The 15,279-nt window shown below is 35.5% G+C and overlaps 1 protein-coding gene across 1 annotated transcript in view; it reads left to right on the forward strand.

Annotated features, from left to right (window-relative positions):
• Positions 1–14,798, forward strand: part of Ipo5 (importin 5) — a 44,769-nt gene extending 29,971 nt beyond the window's left edge. The window contains exons 14-26 of the mRNA XM_078016235.1: positions 889–1,107; positions 2,705–2,788; positions 4,673–4,805; positions 4,895–5,016; positions 5,929–6,025; positions 7,057–7,229; positions 8,964–9,075; positions 9,161–9,216; positions 10,023–10,145; positions 11,355–11,574; positions 12,023–12,251; positions 13,900–14,041; positions 14,651–14,798. Of these exons, the coding sequence (XP_077872361.1) occupies positions 889–1,107; positions 2,705–2,788; positions 4,673–4,805; positions 4,895–5,016; positions 5,929–6,025; positions 7,057–7,229; positions 8,964–9,075; positions 9,161–9,216; positions 10,023–10,145; positions 11,355–11,574; positions 12,023–12,251; positions 13,900–14,041; positions 14,651–14,737 (1,797 nt within the window). The 3' untranslated portion in view covers positions 14,738–14,798. The remainder of the gene's footprint in view (positions 1–888; positions 1,108–2,704; positions 2,789–4,672; positions 4,806–4,894; positions 5,017–5,928; positions 6,026–7,056; positions 7,230–8,963; positions 9,076–9,160; positions 9,217–10,022; positions 10,146–11,354; positions 11,575–12,022; positions 12,252–13,899; positions 14,042–14,650) is intronic.
• The last annotated feature ends 481 nt before the right edge of the window (positions 14,799–15,279 follow it).

Raw genomic sequence — 15,279 nt, forward strand, 5'->3', positions numbered from 1 at the left:
GGGTTGTTTGAAAAGAGGGTAGCAGGAGGGCCCAAGACATTAAACATAGCAAATGCTGAAATGCAGAAGAAAGGGAGTTAAGATAACTTCTTTAAGGCTTGTACAATTTGTAATACAAAGGGAAGTGCTCTACTGAAAGTATACTTTTTATTGGTGAAGGAAAGGGAAGAAAATTTTTGCTAGGTCTCAGATATTTCCGAATCAGAAATTATTTAGAAACTTGCAAGGTGACAGCATGGGCTCTGCTACAGATGCCCAGGAAGCATTGTTGCAAGCCTAGGAGGCTAGAGCATGTTGTAGGCCTTTGCTAACAGGGAACAGCATCATTTCTTAAGCTTCAGCATGAAAGAGAAATGTGTTCCAGAGAGGGCACCAGAATTCCTAAGTGGGATCCTCCAAGGAGCGTTTTATTAGAAAATAAAGGAATTCCCCAAGAAGTAATTTTCTCCATAGAAACATAGTAAGTCATGACAAAATATAACAGTATAGTGGAAATCAGTGAGTAAAAGATAAGAACAATAAAGCATTAAGGTATATGGATACTAAAAATTGAAGTGGAGTCAAGGTTAGGACTCTAGAACCAGTTGGTTGGTTTTTTTTTGTTTTTGTTGGGTTTTTTTTTTTTTTTTTTTTTTTTTTTTGAGATAAAGCAAAAACAAGGTGTTCTTTGTTAACAGAAGAGAGAGAGAGAAAGCCACATAAATAGTTCAACATGAATTTTTTTATAGAAATTTCTTCCAAAATGTACAGTTTCCTTCTTGCTCTTTGGAGAGGTAATTCAGAGAAGCCTTCAAGAATTGGAAGAAAGTAGCAAATTGAAATGATTTCTGGTTTGGTTGTTGTTTTATTTTCATTTAATTCATTTATTTTTGTTTGTTTTTTTTCTAGTTGATTCAGAAAGGTACCAAGTTAGTTTTGGAACAAGTTGTGACATCCATTGCATCAGTTGCAGATACTGCAGAAGAAAAGTTTGTCCCCTACTATGATTTATTTATGCCATCACTGAAGCACATTGTTGAGAATGCAGTTCAAAAGGAACTCAGACTTTTGAGAGGGAAAACTATTGAATGCATCAGTCTCATTGGCCTGGCTGTTGGGAAGGAAAAGGTAAGTGACTCGTATTATGTTAAATTTGCTATATATAATTTGGCAGTGGGGTGGGCACTGAGTGAATTGGAGTGTTTTTCCTTCTGGTGAATGGTTTTCTGGATAATTGGGGTTTTTTGTTTCATCTTTCCTTTAACATTACTCCAATTTCCTATATAAATAAATTGTTGCCTGCTTTTTTTTTTACTTGTGAATATTAAGGATTTTTCTTAACTCAGGATTTTTCTTAACTCAGTTATATGTTTGTCCCCCTTCTCTTCCACCATACATTGTTTGTGTAGTTCAACATCCTCATGTTTAGTTCCACTTAAAAATGTTCCATTTGTTTTCTTGGTGATCCAGAAGCATCAAATGTCTATATGTGCATATAACTCTTGATAAAATAATTAGCAAGGATCATTAGGCAAGTGTGTTTATTCTCACCAACATCTCAGTTGTCGAAACTGATCCAAAAGTTTTTCTGTCATGGGCATTTTGCATTCTGATCCTCAGAACTTAGCATGAAACCTCTCTGTTTTGCCTTTCCAAAACCAGCATTATTATTAACTTTTACTTTTTGTGTTGTATTAGGAATTGATTCCAGGGAATGCTTTACCACTGAACTGTCCTAATACCTATTTTTTTTTTTTTTAATTCTCATCTGTTATATATGACAGTAGAAAGCTACACAAATGGAGCAGAATTTTTAGCTTCTCTGGTTGTGCATGAATAGAGTCACACCATATGTGCAATCATACATGTACTTAGGGTAATGATATCTGTCTCATTTAGCCATCTTTTCTACCCTCTTGCCCCCTCCTTCCCTCCGCTTTATGCTATCCAAAGTTCCTCCACTCATTCCACCTCCCACCCCATTGTCTTCCTTTTTTATTTTTTTTTTAATATTCATTTTTAAAGTTTTAGTTGGACACAATATCTTTATTTTACATTTTATGTGGTGCTGAGGATTGAACATGCTAAGTGAGCACTCTGCCACTGGGCCACAGCCCCTCCCTCTTTTATTTTTTGAGTCGGGATCTCACTAAATTTCCCAGGCTGGCATCTAATTCAGCCTCCTAAGTAGTTGGTATTACAGACATGCTCTACTATGCCTAGCTTAATTTTTCTTTTAAGTTGTGGGACCATTCTAACCAAACATTTGTATGTTCTGTACTATATATATCTAGCTTTGAAAAACCATTGCCTGGTCATAACAGTGGAAATTGCCAGAACTGCACAGGTTATATGAAATCATTTACAAAATAAAATCTTTGTGAGTTAATTCTATGGAGCCATTTAAAATTTTCCTTCGGATTTGAATTAAATTCTACTGTTTAAAATACATGAGCAATAGACCAAAGCTTGATTCCATTAGAAGTATCTTTTTAAACTGCAGTTTACTTTGTCCTTCAGGAGAAAGTATGTTTTCCCAGAAAGAGCATTAAATCTGTTAATACAGATGAAAGTTTTTCAGTACAACATTTATCTGTGGAGTTTTAACCCATGTAGAAAAGATAGATTTTTTTTTTTTTAAGTTTTGCTATTACATAAAAAACAAAATTAGATAGCGACAATGGTGCTATGGACTGTTAAATACCTGTAAATGATTTTCCTCTAGTTCATGCAGGATGCCTCAGATGTGATGCAGCTATTATTGAAGACTCAGACAGATTTCAATGATATGGAAGATGATGATCCTCAGGTAAGCAGTATTCCTGTCCTTACCTTGATCCATTTATAAGTTGTGGGGCAGCGCAAGGTTAAATGTACTTAAAAAAAGAATGATAGCTCTCTTGAGTTACATTTTCAGAGATTCTTTTCACTGGTTTCTGTTCTTCTGGAGTCGGGTTTTCTTACTCTGTTGTGACATGTTTCTGCTTCTTTTGACTCTTTCAAGTCAAAAGAAGCAGAAACATGTCACAACAGAGCCCTTGGGCTCTGTGCAAAGCTCTTACCTTCTCACTCTCCTGGAAGCAGTAGCACTCATTCATGGCTGCAGGTTACCTCTGTATACTTGTGACTGCAGATCAAGGTTCACTTGTCAACACCCCTTACTAAATATCTCCACTTGAGTGTCTCTTACCCCTTTGAATGCCAGATGACTTGTCTCCCCTACCAGGAGAGATAACTACAGAAACATGACCATTTCAGAACCTGCAGTCTCCTCTCTGCACAGGAGTAGACACACATATTCTATTAACTTAGATGAAACTCCTGCCACCACAAACATATATGCCTGGCTAAGTCCTAGTCATATTTTTCCACCTCTACAAGAGTTCTTTCTCAGTATGGGCATTTAACACTTGCAGCAACATCATAGATGTCTGTCATAATTTTAAAGGTATTCTTAGTGCCTAAATACGTAAGGCACTTGTTAATTGTTGGATTAAATTTTTATTTTACACAGCCACAATGTAATTGTTTCATATAGCTTAAAGAAGAAAATATCATTTTACAAAGAAAGCTTGTTCTGTTTTTGTTTTGTATTTACTTTGTTTTTAAAGTGGTATATAAATATACTTTATCTTTGTATCTGTGAATGTACAGAAGTAAATATCTAGAAGGACAGTTTGCAAACATTAGGAATATTGGTGGGACAGTCAACTGCAAGGAGGGTAGTGAGAACTGTGGCCTTAGCCTTTGAATCAGCAAATCATAATACACTTCATGTGGAAAAGAGCCAGTACACATTTGTGGAATGAGTGGACTTTATTTTATAATTGAAAAAAAAAATTTTTTTTTTTTTTTAAGAGAGAGGAGAGAGAGAGAGAGAGAATTTTTTTTAATATTTATTTTTTAGTTCTCGGCGGACACAACATCTTTGTTATGTGGTGCTGAGGATCGAACCCGGGCCGCACGCATGCCAGGCGAGCGTGCTACCGCTTGAGCCACATCCCCAGACCCTGAAAAAAAAAAATTTTTAGAAGTGGAAAGTGGGCTGGGGCACCTCATGATTAATTAATTAATTAATTAATAAGTGAGTAAATAAATAAGCAAACAAATGACTAAAGGTATTTAAAAAAAGAAGTGGAAAGTATATCTGTACCTGTGCAATAAATAAGCATGCAAATAGAGAACTGTATTCCATGGGTAATAGGTAAGTGCAGGTGAACAAAGTGGTAACCCAGAGGTGTCTTTATAACCAGGTACTTACAGCATAAATTATAACAGATAAAAAGATAGGATATTTTGTTTCTTTGGTTTTAATAATGTCTAATGAATGAGGAGCCAGGGAGTAAAGATAGAAAGTCATATCAGATAATGTTTCTGCCTCAAAGAAAACTCATGCCTAGGAGTTGACATATTTAGTTTTATTCAGATGATGCAGATACTAAGAAAACTAATTATAATTGCCTCTTGGGGGGAAAAAAAATAAGCCTTGCCTGCTGTTTCCTATATCCCAGGGTTGAGAGTTCACAGGATTTCATTATTGATTCAGAACATTTTTTAATACATAACATTAGGAATTACATTTACTAAAGTGCCATGAATGTATCAAGAAAACATTCTCTGTGAAATAGAGAAATAACTTTATTATATTCTGTGTACCCATTACTTTAAAATCTGTTTTAATTTTTTTCCTTAGATCTCTTACATGATCTCAGCATGGGCCAGAATGTGCAAAATCCTTGGGAAAGAGTTTCAGCAATACCTTCCCGTGGTTATGGGGCCTTTAATGAAGACAGCTTCAATTAAGCCTGAAGTAGCCCTTTTAGATAGTAAGTGTCTTCACAAGGACATATCAGTTGTAATATTTCTGCCTTTACTATTATTTTTTAAAAGCATTTGTTTCCTTCCCTGTTAATAGCCCAAGACATGGAGAATATGAGTGATGATGATGGTTGGGAATTTGTGAACCTTGGAGATCAGCAAAGTTTTGGTATTAAAACGGCAGGACTGGAAGAAAAATCAACTGCTTGCCAGATGTTGGTATGAGATTCATAATTGTTACTCAACTTCATTTATATCCTCTCTAGTTTTCATAGGAATGTTTTTAATAAATATCTGGAAAAGAAATAATTTTAAAGATTCAAGAATATATTCCTTAAAAAAGAAAGTGTAGATATTTTTTGACCATCATTTTTACTTCTGGATTTTTGTCTGAACAAAATCATCTGAATTAAACCCTTTCAATATTCATACTATTTCTAATAGTAGAAACAGTGAACAACTTGAATGAAAATGACTTAATTGCTATGTCCCTAGAGTATTATAAAGCTGATACAAAGGGATTAGAGTATAAGTTGTGAAATGAGAAATTTTATCTGTTTTGTGCTCAATGTAAATAACTATGTTTTGAATGAATGAACAGAAATGTGATTAGGGGATTAAAAGTAAAGCTAAATTCGTATGGTTTTTCTTAGAAGTCTAATAATTTTATGTCCTATATACAACTTTAAATGTAGTCCTAGTCAAGATACAACATTTTGGGGCTCATGGTTTTGCTGGGGGTTTTTTTTGTGTGTGTGTGTTGCTGTTGTTTTTAATAAATACATCAACACCTAAAAACAGGGCTGGAGATGTAGTACTTACTTTGCATCCACAGAGCTCTGGGTTTGATCCAAAACCAGCTCCACCAAAAAAACAACAAAATGAATCTTGCTGGGCACTATGGTACCTGTAATCCCAGCAGCTTGGAAGGCTGAGGCAGGAGGATCACAAGTTCAAAACTAGTCTCAGCAACTTAGTAGTAAGACCTTGTCTCAGAATAGAAAAACAGAAAGGATTAGGGATATGGCTCAGGGGATATTGAACCCTGGGTTCAATCCCCAGTACCAAAGTAAAAAAAAAAAAAAAAAAAGAACATGAATCTTTATTTCTTTCTCTAATATTTTTGTTCAGGTTTGCTACGCCAAGGAATTAAAAGAAGGTTTTGTGGAATACACCGAACAGGTTGTCAAGCTGATGGTCCCTTTACTGAAATTTTATTTCCATGATGATATCCTATACAGTAGTTGGATGTAAAACATCTAGATTGAATAGAAGTATAGTTTCTTCGGTTATTATAGTTTTGAGAGGTATAAATCACCATTATTATTTGTGTCCTAACCTAGTTTTACTCTGTAAGCTTGGTTTTCTGCATATACTTTTTGTTCACCTTGTGTCAAAATCATGGAAGAGAAAATGTTAACTGCTCTTGTTGTCAGTTTTCTTTGGTCTACTTAAGGATTTTAAGGATTATTTTTTAGCAAGTATAAGTTAATTTTCTGTAATAGAATCCTACATTACAAATGTGAATAGTACCTCTGAACATTATTGTTTTGATCCTCAATTTAACAATAGTCATAATGTGTATAAGTATAAACACTTAATTCCATAGCTGGGTAAAGTTAGCACAGCCAAACAGAGGGGTAGAAAGAACACAGATCAGACCCAAGCTTTGGAGTCATTCCTTGTAATGTCCTAACAGTGCTGTACTCTGTGGAGATGGCTTTGCCCAGCAGACTTCCAGTGATGCCAGGGATGAAGCAGAATTGCTTTTAAGGAGAAGTTATCATGATCTTATTTTATAAATGGTATTAGATATGGAAAGGTGACTAAATCTTTATTGAAAACCATCAAAGCTAGTATAGAAATAGAATGGTCTCAGTGGTTTTCTCATAGAGACCCAGCTTCAGTTACATTTATTAGAAGAAGTGTATTACCTAAAGTTTTGGATAAAGGTGCAATTTGAGAAATGCTCTCAGTTCTTAAAGATCACAGGTCTTTCACAGCCCTTATTGAGTTTGGGGATATATTTGAGCAATGGGATGCCTATCTTGTCACTGGACTCATCCGTCCAGGTATGTCATGTGACCATGGAGACTTCTGTTTTTTTATACACACTTTATATTGAACACAATTTCTTATCTTAAATAAACAAAAAGTTGCCTAACATTCCTCTTAACACAAATGGTACCTAAGGCTTAAGTAAGTAGAATGGCAGCCTTTTGAAGTTCTTTAATGATCACATTTCCTTAACAACAAAACGTGTTCGTGTGGCAGCAGCGGAATCCATGCCTCTTCTCCTGGAGTGTGCACGGGTTCGGGGTCCTGAGTACCTCACCCAGATGTGGCATTTCATGTGTGATGCTCTAATCAAGGCCATTGGCACAGAACCAGATTCTGATGTCCTCTCAGAAATAATGCATTCTTTTGCAAAGGTGAATATTTTTATCTTCAAGAATATTTGTAAGGTTGTGTGTTTGTTTATTAATCTTGCTAAATAATTTAGGAGAAAATTAGGGCATGCAATTTAAAATCTTTCACTGAAAAAAATATATATATGTATATTTTAATATTTTGGTATTGTCACTGTTTTTGTTTGCTTAGGAGCAGACACTGGAGAAATGGTATACATGCCCTGGAGAAGGGCATTACAGGTGCAGGGAGTAATCTGGGCAAAGGCATGGAAACATGCATTCTTTGGAAACAAGAAATTCTGAATGCTCTTATACCAGTCTTGATAAATTCCTACCATCATACACCTAATAATCAAACTGCAGAAGTTTAGGTATCAGCTCATCTTCAGTTCTTGTCTAACTCCTGTCCTAGGCATTCTTCCGCATTTCCACCTCCCCGACAATGCACATTCCCATTACCTCTTCTCTTGTCTGTGCTATTGAGAATATCCTCACTGGTCTCCTCCAGAAGTCTCTCTTCTTTGTTTCCTCCAGTCCATTCTCCCTTGCCTTAACTTGCTATTTATTGAGTCCTTTCCCTTCCATCTTCAGTGGCACCCCCACCCTGCACAGCTCTGTAGCTTGCTTCAAGTTTTTATTTAAATGTCTTCACTTTGTCCTCATTCACAGTCCTGAAGTTCAGAATTTCTTGTTTGCAAAGAATTTCCTTATCCTTCCCTCCATCTGTTATCCCCTTTCAAGGCACATTTCCCTTTCTTCAGTGCTCTCTTTATAGGTTGTGCTCCTTAAGGGAGCCAGTTTACTACTTCTATTCCATCTTGGAATCCTCAGTGCCTAGCATAATTAATGATTGTCACAGTAGATATTCCTAGTACATGTTTAAAATAAAGGTATTAAGTTTGGGGTTGTAGTTCAGTGGTAGAGCACTCATCTAGCGCATGTGAGGCACTGGGTTCGATTCTCAGCACCACATAAAAATAAATAAGTAAAATGAAGGTATTGTGTCCATCTTTTAACTAAAAAAAAATTTTTTTTTTAATATTATTTGTATTTTCTCTTTTTAACCTGTTAAGTCCCAAGTGTTCAGGTCTTCAATTTTTGTAACAAAATTGTAATGGGCTCATTAAAATAGGTTGGAAATCATTATGTGGAGCTTATATATTGTATTATTAATATTATATAATTATATTATACTGCATTTAAGGTTTTTTATTTCTTTTTTGCATTTAAATTTCTTGTGGGGCTTTTTTTGGGGGGGTAAATATTTATTTTAGTTGGACACAATACCTTTAGTTATTTTTATGTGGTACTGAGGATCAAACCCAAGGCCTCAGAAGTGCTAGGCAGTGATCTATCGAGCCACAACCCTAGCCCCTGCATTTCAGTTTTTATAAAAGAAATTCTGCATCTGATATAATGGAACAATGAATTAAAATGCTATTATTGTGACAAATACACCAGTATATACATATTTAATCATTAATCTCCCTGGATATTGAATTATGTACATTTTTATTAGACATCCGTATGATTCTTAATATGGAGTAAGCTTTTTTAAATACTTGTTTTTTAGTTGGACACAATACATTTATTTCATTTATTAATTTTTACATGGTGCTGAGGATCGAACCCAGGGCCTCACACATGCTAGGCAAGCGCTCTACCATTGAGCCACAACCCCACCCCCTGGAGTTCAACTTTTGACTCTAAAAAATTTTAGAGATTATGGATTGCTCTTTTTTTTAATCTCATTAGTGCATTGAAGTAATGGGAGATGGATGCCTAAATAATGAACACTTTGAAGAACTGGGGGGTATACTGAAAGCAAAACTTGAAGAACATTTTAAAAATCAAGAATTGCGGCAAGGTAAGTTTTCACAGCTTTTATTTCTGAAGGAAATCCTTGACCTTTTTGGTGATCATTTAAAAACATTTATTTGGGTGTGTTTTAGTTAAAAGACAAGATGAAGACTATGATGAACAGGTTGAAGAGTCACTACAAGATGAGGTAAATTATTCACTTCAGAACTTTATTTACATGACCATTTGCCTCTGAAAGATTTTTAAATGCTTGAGTTTCTAATTCATCTTGTCATTCTGATGTAATTATCAGTAATCTTTGGTATAAGAATCTGGCACTCATTTATTAATTTATAGAATAAGTAATTTAAAATTAACTGATTTTTCTTCTTGGTACTGTGAATTTTGTTGTATATAGCTTGCACCCCCAAATGCCTTAGAGTTTACCTGTATTCTTTCTACATGTTGCTCACAGCACAATGAGTGGCCTCGAACTCCAGTGTTAAATGATTGCCCAAACAGATGTACAGTCTAAGGCCTTCCTCACTGTGTTTCTCAGTTCCTTCCTCATCATACCATGTTGCTCCATCAAACATATTTCAACTATTATAGGGTCAGCACCTAGGAAATGTGGCCAAAACTCCCATGCCAGTAGGTCCACATTGCACCTATGTGTGAGACCTCAGCCAGTTCCCCACCATCTCACTCTAAAATGAGGAATATTCTGCCAAAACCAAAAAGTAGTAATAGTACTTTAAAGATAATTTTTCAACTGTGTCCCAAAGAAAGTTTTTACAATAAATACAGTATTTGCCACACAATTTTCTTTTTCCAAAGACGGTTAAGCGGCATCTAGTAAGGTTACTTCAGTCTCTAGATTTCTTGCTGTGCCCTTAAAGTCAGCAAAGGAAAATGCTATTTTTTATATTTCTTAGATATTTATAAATGTCATTATTGATGGTAGAATGTTTTTTTACCCATCTGAGTGTGTGTTTTCTGTTATTTTTTTCTTAGGATGATAATGATGTTTATATTCTGACCAAAGTGTCAGATATTTTACACTCAATATTCAGCAGCTACAAGGAAAAGGTGTTACCATGGTTTGAACAGTTTCTTCCATTAATTGTCAACCTAATTGTAAGTGTTACCTCTCTTGTTATTTTGAAATTGTTGACTTGGAATTCTTCCATTGTAGCTTATAAAACCTTATTCTTCAGGTTAAAATGAGTCTCAGAAATGTGGTTTCCACTGTTTTATAAAGTTTATTGCCTTATATAGTTTCCCACTAAATATGTATTCTTGAAAATTGCTAATTAGGTTATCCATAGGCCAATTATAATGTCTTCTAAAGAAATATAAGTGGTTTTTCATTATTTCAAATATCTTTGTCCTGTTAATAAATGGATATAATGATTTATGTTTTTTTCAGTGGACCATAGCAAATTTATCTATGATCCTCATATACAGTTAGAAATTATGGATAATAAACCCTTATACTCAAGTTTTAAGTATTTTACAGGCTTTATATCTTAGAAAAGTTTTAGATTTGTTGTTGAGTGGAAAGTTCAAATTTCCCATATACTTCTGCTCCCACATATACATAGCCTTCATTTATTCCCCACTAAAATAGTTAATGTACTTCAGTTGATAAACTGCATTGACATTATTATATAATAGCCTTATGTTTTCTTCAACTTTAAAAAATAATATAAATTAAAAGCTATCTTCAGATATTGGCACATTTGAAAATATTTAGGCACATATAACCTAATCTGTTGAATCAGTGCTTTGAACTTAAGATTGTCCCAACTTTTTTGTGGGGGAGGGGTAACTGGGCTTAAAAAATAATATAAATTAAAAGCTATCTTCAGATGTTGGCACATTTGAAAATATTTAGGCACATATAACCTAATCTGTTGAATCAGTGCTTTGAACTGAAGATTGTCCCAACTTTTTTGTGGGGGAGGGGTAACTGGGCATTGACCCCAGGGGCACTTAACCGTTGAGCCACATATCCAATCCTTTTTCATTTTTTATTTTGAGACAGAGTCTCACTAAGTTGCTGAGACACTGATTTTGAATTTGGGATCCTCCTGCCCCAGCCTCCTGAGCCACTGGGGTTATAGGCTTGTTATACAAGTCTTTTAATCCTGAATTTCATTAAATTTGTGTCTAATAACTATTAAATACTAATAGTCATTAGAAGTGGTTGTTGTTACAGGTTGGTTTGTTTATTGCCTATATCAGGTATATCCATGTAACCACATAACTCTATATAAGTCAATATTTATTTCTTTGTATTCGTTAAACCAATGTTTGTGACTTAAAAAGGCATCTCTTTTGTAGTGTCCACATAGACCATGGCCAGACAGACAATGGGGATTGTGCATCTTTGATGATGTCATAGAACATTGTAGTCCAGCTTCATTTAAGTATGCAGAATATTTCTTAAGGCCAATGCTCCAATATGTATGTGACAACAGCCCAGAAGTCAGGCAAGCAGCAGCATATGGCCTGGGAGTCATGGCACAGTATGGTGGAGATAACTATCGCCCTTTTTGTACAGGTACTTCTGTTTATTGCACTGCATACATTTCATTCTAGCCATCCTTTTTGTTTCTACATCGTTCTCTTCACCACACCCCTAAACATTATGTGCCTATTTTTGCTTTATTCTCTTCTCCCTCTTCTTCAGATACATCATCTATAGCACTTAGGAATTTATCATGTTTATTCTCAAAGAAATTAAAATGGAATCTGAGTGAAACAAAAGCCTTCCCTACCCTAGCCTTCCAGGGCACATTGCATTTGAGATTTGTCTTTATGAGTGCTAGTGCCCCATACTTGCTGAGGCAATGCCTCCTTGTTACTGTTCTGTGATGGTGAAGCCAAGAAACTAAAGTCCTTATACTTTTGCATTTTTTCACCATAATCTTTAACTGGAACAAAGATAAAGGTTCATTTGCATGAAAATGACCACAATCTTTTTCCCCCCCTACAAATGCTTCTTTTAGAAGCACTACCGCTGCTTGTAAGAGTTATTCAGTCTGCAGATTCTAAGACCAAAGAAAATGTGAACGCTACTGAGAACTGCATCTCAGCTGTAGGGAAAATTATGAAGTACAAGCCTGACTGTGTAAACGTTGAAGAAGTCCTTCCACATTGGTTGTCTTGGCTTCCACTACATGAAGATAAAGAAGAAGCTGTTCAGACTTTTAATTATCTCTGTGACCTGATCGAAAGGTAAGAAAGCACAGACTGGCCTTATTTCATTCTCCTTTTCAGAACAGTGCCTCCTGTTTGTGCATAGCCATCAGTTATAATATTATCTGTATACATTGTGCTAAGAAACTGTATCAGTTAAAATTTACCTTTATGATAAGATCGAATTTTGAGTTCCTTTATGGAATTAAATTTAGTAGTTAGGAACTTGAGACAATAATGTTTTCAGAAAGTTATCTAGTGTACACTTGTTATAGATCAGAATTGAAATACATTGTTTATAGCATTATTTGATCTTGTGGAATTCTTGTGTTTTTCTCTGGATTCAAGAATCAGTGGGTTATGAGAAGTATTCCAGATAGGTCACCATGATCTAGCCCTGGGCTATAGTGTTACCAATGCTGTTTTATGCCCCTGAGTATATCTAAGAGTTGCAACAATAAAGGGAGGTTGTAGAAATGTTCAGATCAAAGTGATAATCTCTGGTGTCTGTTTTTCTAAGCCCACCTTTCCCTCAGTATTAATTCAGTCTTGGCTCTGTCACTTTAATTACTATTTTTAGTTTGGGAAAAATTCCAAGGGTACAGCTAGTGGAGTTTTGTACCAGTAGACCAACATATTCCTTCAAGCCTGTTTAAGTTCAGGTTCACACAAATACTGTGAGTGTTCCCATTGAGAACTTTAGTAAGAGAAATGTGGTAGTCACCCTGTAGACTTCACCATCCTTGCTAAGTCCTGCATCAGTCAGGCTATTTGATCATTTCCTTGGAAGTGACTATTCTGAAATTCTCTAAATAATGAAGGCAAAAATTCTGCTTCAATTCACTGTTATGTTTCTTTTCATTAAACCTGCCAAGAGTTTATTTCCCTGCTTATTACTCTGTTTGTTTTGTTTTTTGGTTCCAGGGGTTTTACTCGGGGGGCACTCATTCACATCCCAGACTGATTTTGTATTTAGAGACAGGGTCTCACTGAGTTGCTTATTAGCGCCTCACTTTTGCTGAGGCTGGCTTGAACTCCTGCCTCAACCTCCCAAGCATCTGGGATTATAGGCATGCGCTGCTGTGCCCAGCTCCCACTTACTCTTGAAATGTGCATATAATCCTTTTGAACTTTTGAGTTTATTGTAGAAATTATGTACCTATGTTAAGAAACCTAATGGTAATATCTTGGATTTGTCTGTTTGTTGAGGGATTGAACTCAGGGGTTCTCAACCACTGAGCTACATTCTCAGCCCTTTTTTGTATTTTATTTAGAGAAAGGGTCTCGCTGAGTTGCCCAGTGCCTTGCTGTTGCTAAGGCTGACTTTGAACTCAAAATCCTCCTGCCTCGGCCTCCCGAGCCACTGGGATTAAAGGCATGCACCACATTGCCCAGCTAATATCTTGTGGGTTTTTTTTTTTTTAACACATTGCAAATTATTTATAAAGCACATTCTATTTGGCTCTTAAAACACTGCTGAGAGGTGAGCCAAGTATTTTTCTTGGGTTAAGATCTAACATGAAATTATTTGGTTTCATTCCTGTTGAGTTTTAAAGATAGTTGATTTTCATGAACACATAATCATTATGTAGGGAAGGATATAGTATAGTATAAGAGCTTGAGTGATTTCTACTTATAAATTTCATTTGAAAAGGTTTTTTATTTCTTTATTTTTTTCTTTTGTCAGTAATCACCCAATTGTTCTTGGCCCAAATAATACCAATCTGCCCAAAATATTCAGTATAATTGCAGAAGGAGAATTGCATGAGGCCATAAAACATGAAGATCCTTGTGCCAAACGTTTGGCTAATGTAGTTCGCCAAGTACAGGTGAGCAGATTTGGTTAAATTGGGAAAGGAGAAGGGTTTTTTGTTTGTTTTTGTTTAAGTAGTAGTTGTTTTCATATTCTGTATTAGAAGAAAATGAGAAATCTAATGAGCCAAAGCAATTATATTGTTTGTATTCTCTATCTCTAAGCATTGAAAGGATTATACTTAATATAATCTGTCCATATGTTCTGTTACTTATTAGAACTAAATTTTTCATCTTAAACTTGAAATTAAGTCTTCCAGTTGGTACTTAGCATATGTTTATTATATAATAGTTTTCGTGCCTATCTAGAAGTAAAGTAGATGAGATTTGATAATAAGTTGTCAAATAGCAAAAAAATTAATTTTTGCTTCCTGGATTCTTATGGTGTATAGGTAACTTTGAGGTGTCATCTGTTAGTGTAGCTTTATTAATGCAAAAATGAAAACTTGCTGTAAACAATGAATTTTGAGGAAATGGATAGATATATTGCTTTTACAATAATTTCCTTCAAACTAAGATACTTAGAAGGTGTTTTGGCATTGTTACAGTATCTACGCAATGATTATTAAAATCCTTCCGGATGATTGCTTCACCTTATCTAAATTTGTGCACGTTTTTTTCCCTAGACTTCTGGAGGATTGTGGACTGAATGCATAGCACAGCTCAGTCCCGAGCAGCAGGCAGCCATACAGGAGCTCCTGAACTCTGCTTGAAGGGCCTTAATACCACCCACCAGAAAACTAACTCCAAATAAACGTTTACCCTTTTTGTTTAGGTTTCTTTGTTTTGTTTTTGAGCAAGAGAGCGGTAGTGTTGTGTGTAGGCCATTCTTCTGGAGATCCACAAGCAGGAAGAGCATCCCTGTATGTGGAGTGGAGTTGCAGTGGATTTCTATCAGATCACTGAAGGAGTTCCCCGTAAGCCCTACAGTAGCACTGAAGAGTATTTTTCTATTGGTATATCCCACCCATGTGAAGGGGAAGGGAAATAAAATTAACTTTTCTCATTAGACATAAGGAAACTTAAGGAAAAACAGCTTTAAGATCAGTTACTCAGCGTAGGTGTGTGTTAAAACAAATTGCTAGACATCTAGTGTTCATTCTATTAATTGGAGTGGAGTCTTTTTGTGGGGTAAAAGGAAGCCTTCACCCCAGCAAAGCAGTAGATGCAAAAGTTGGGGGGAAAAAAGAAACCTGATGATAAACAACACGCATGAGGCTGTCACATTTGATTGTCAGTTTTGGTTGTTTTTCCC

Source organism: Ictidomys tridecemlineatus, chromosome 6 (genome assembly GCF_052094955.1).
Source record: "Ictidomys tridecemlineatus isolate mIctTri1 chromosome 6, mIctTri1.hap1, whole genome shotgun sequence".
NCBI classification, from domain to species: Eukaryota; Metazoa; Chordata; class Mammalia; order Rodentia; family Sciuridae; genus Ictidomys; species Ictidomys tridecemlineatus.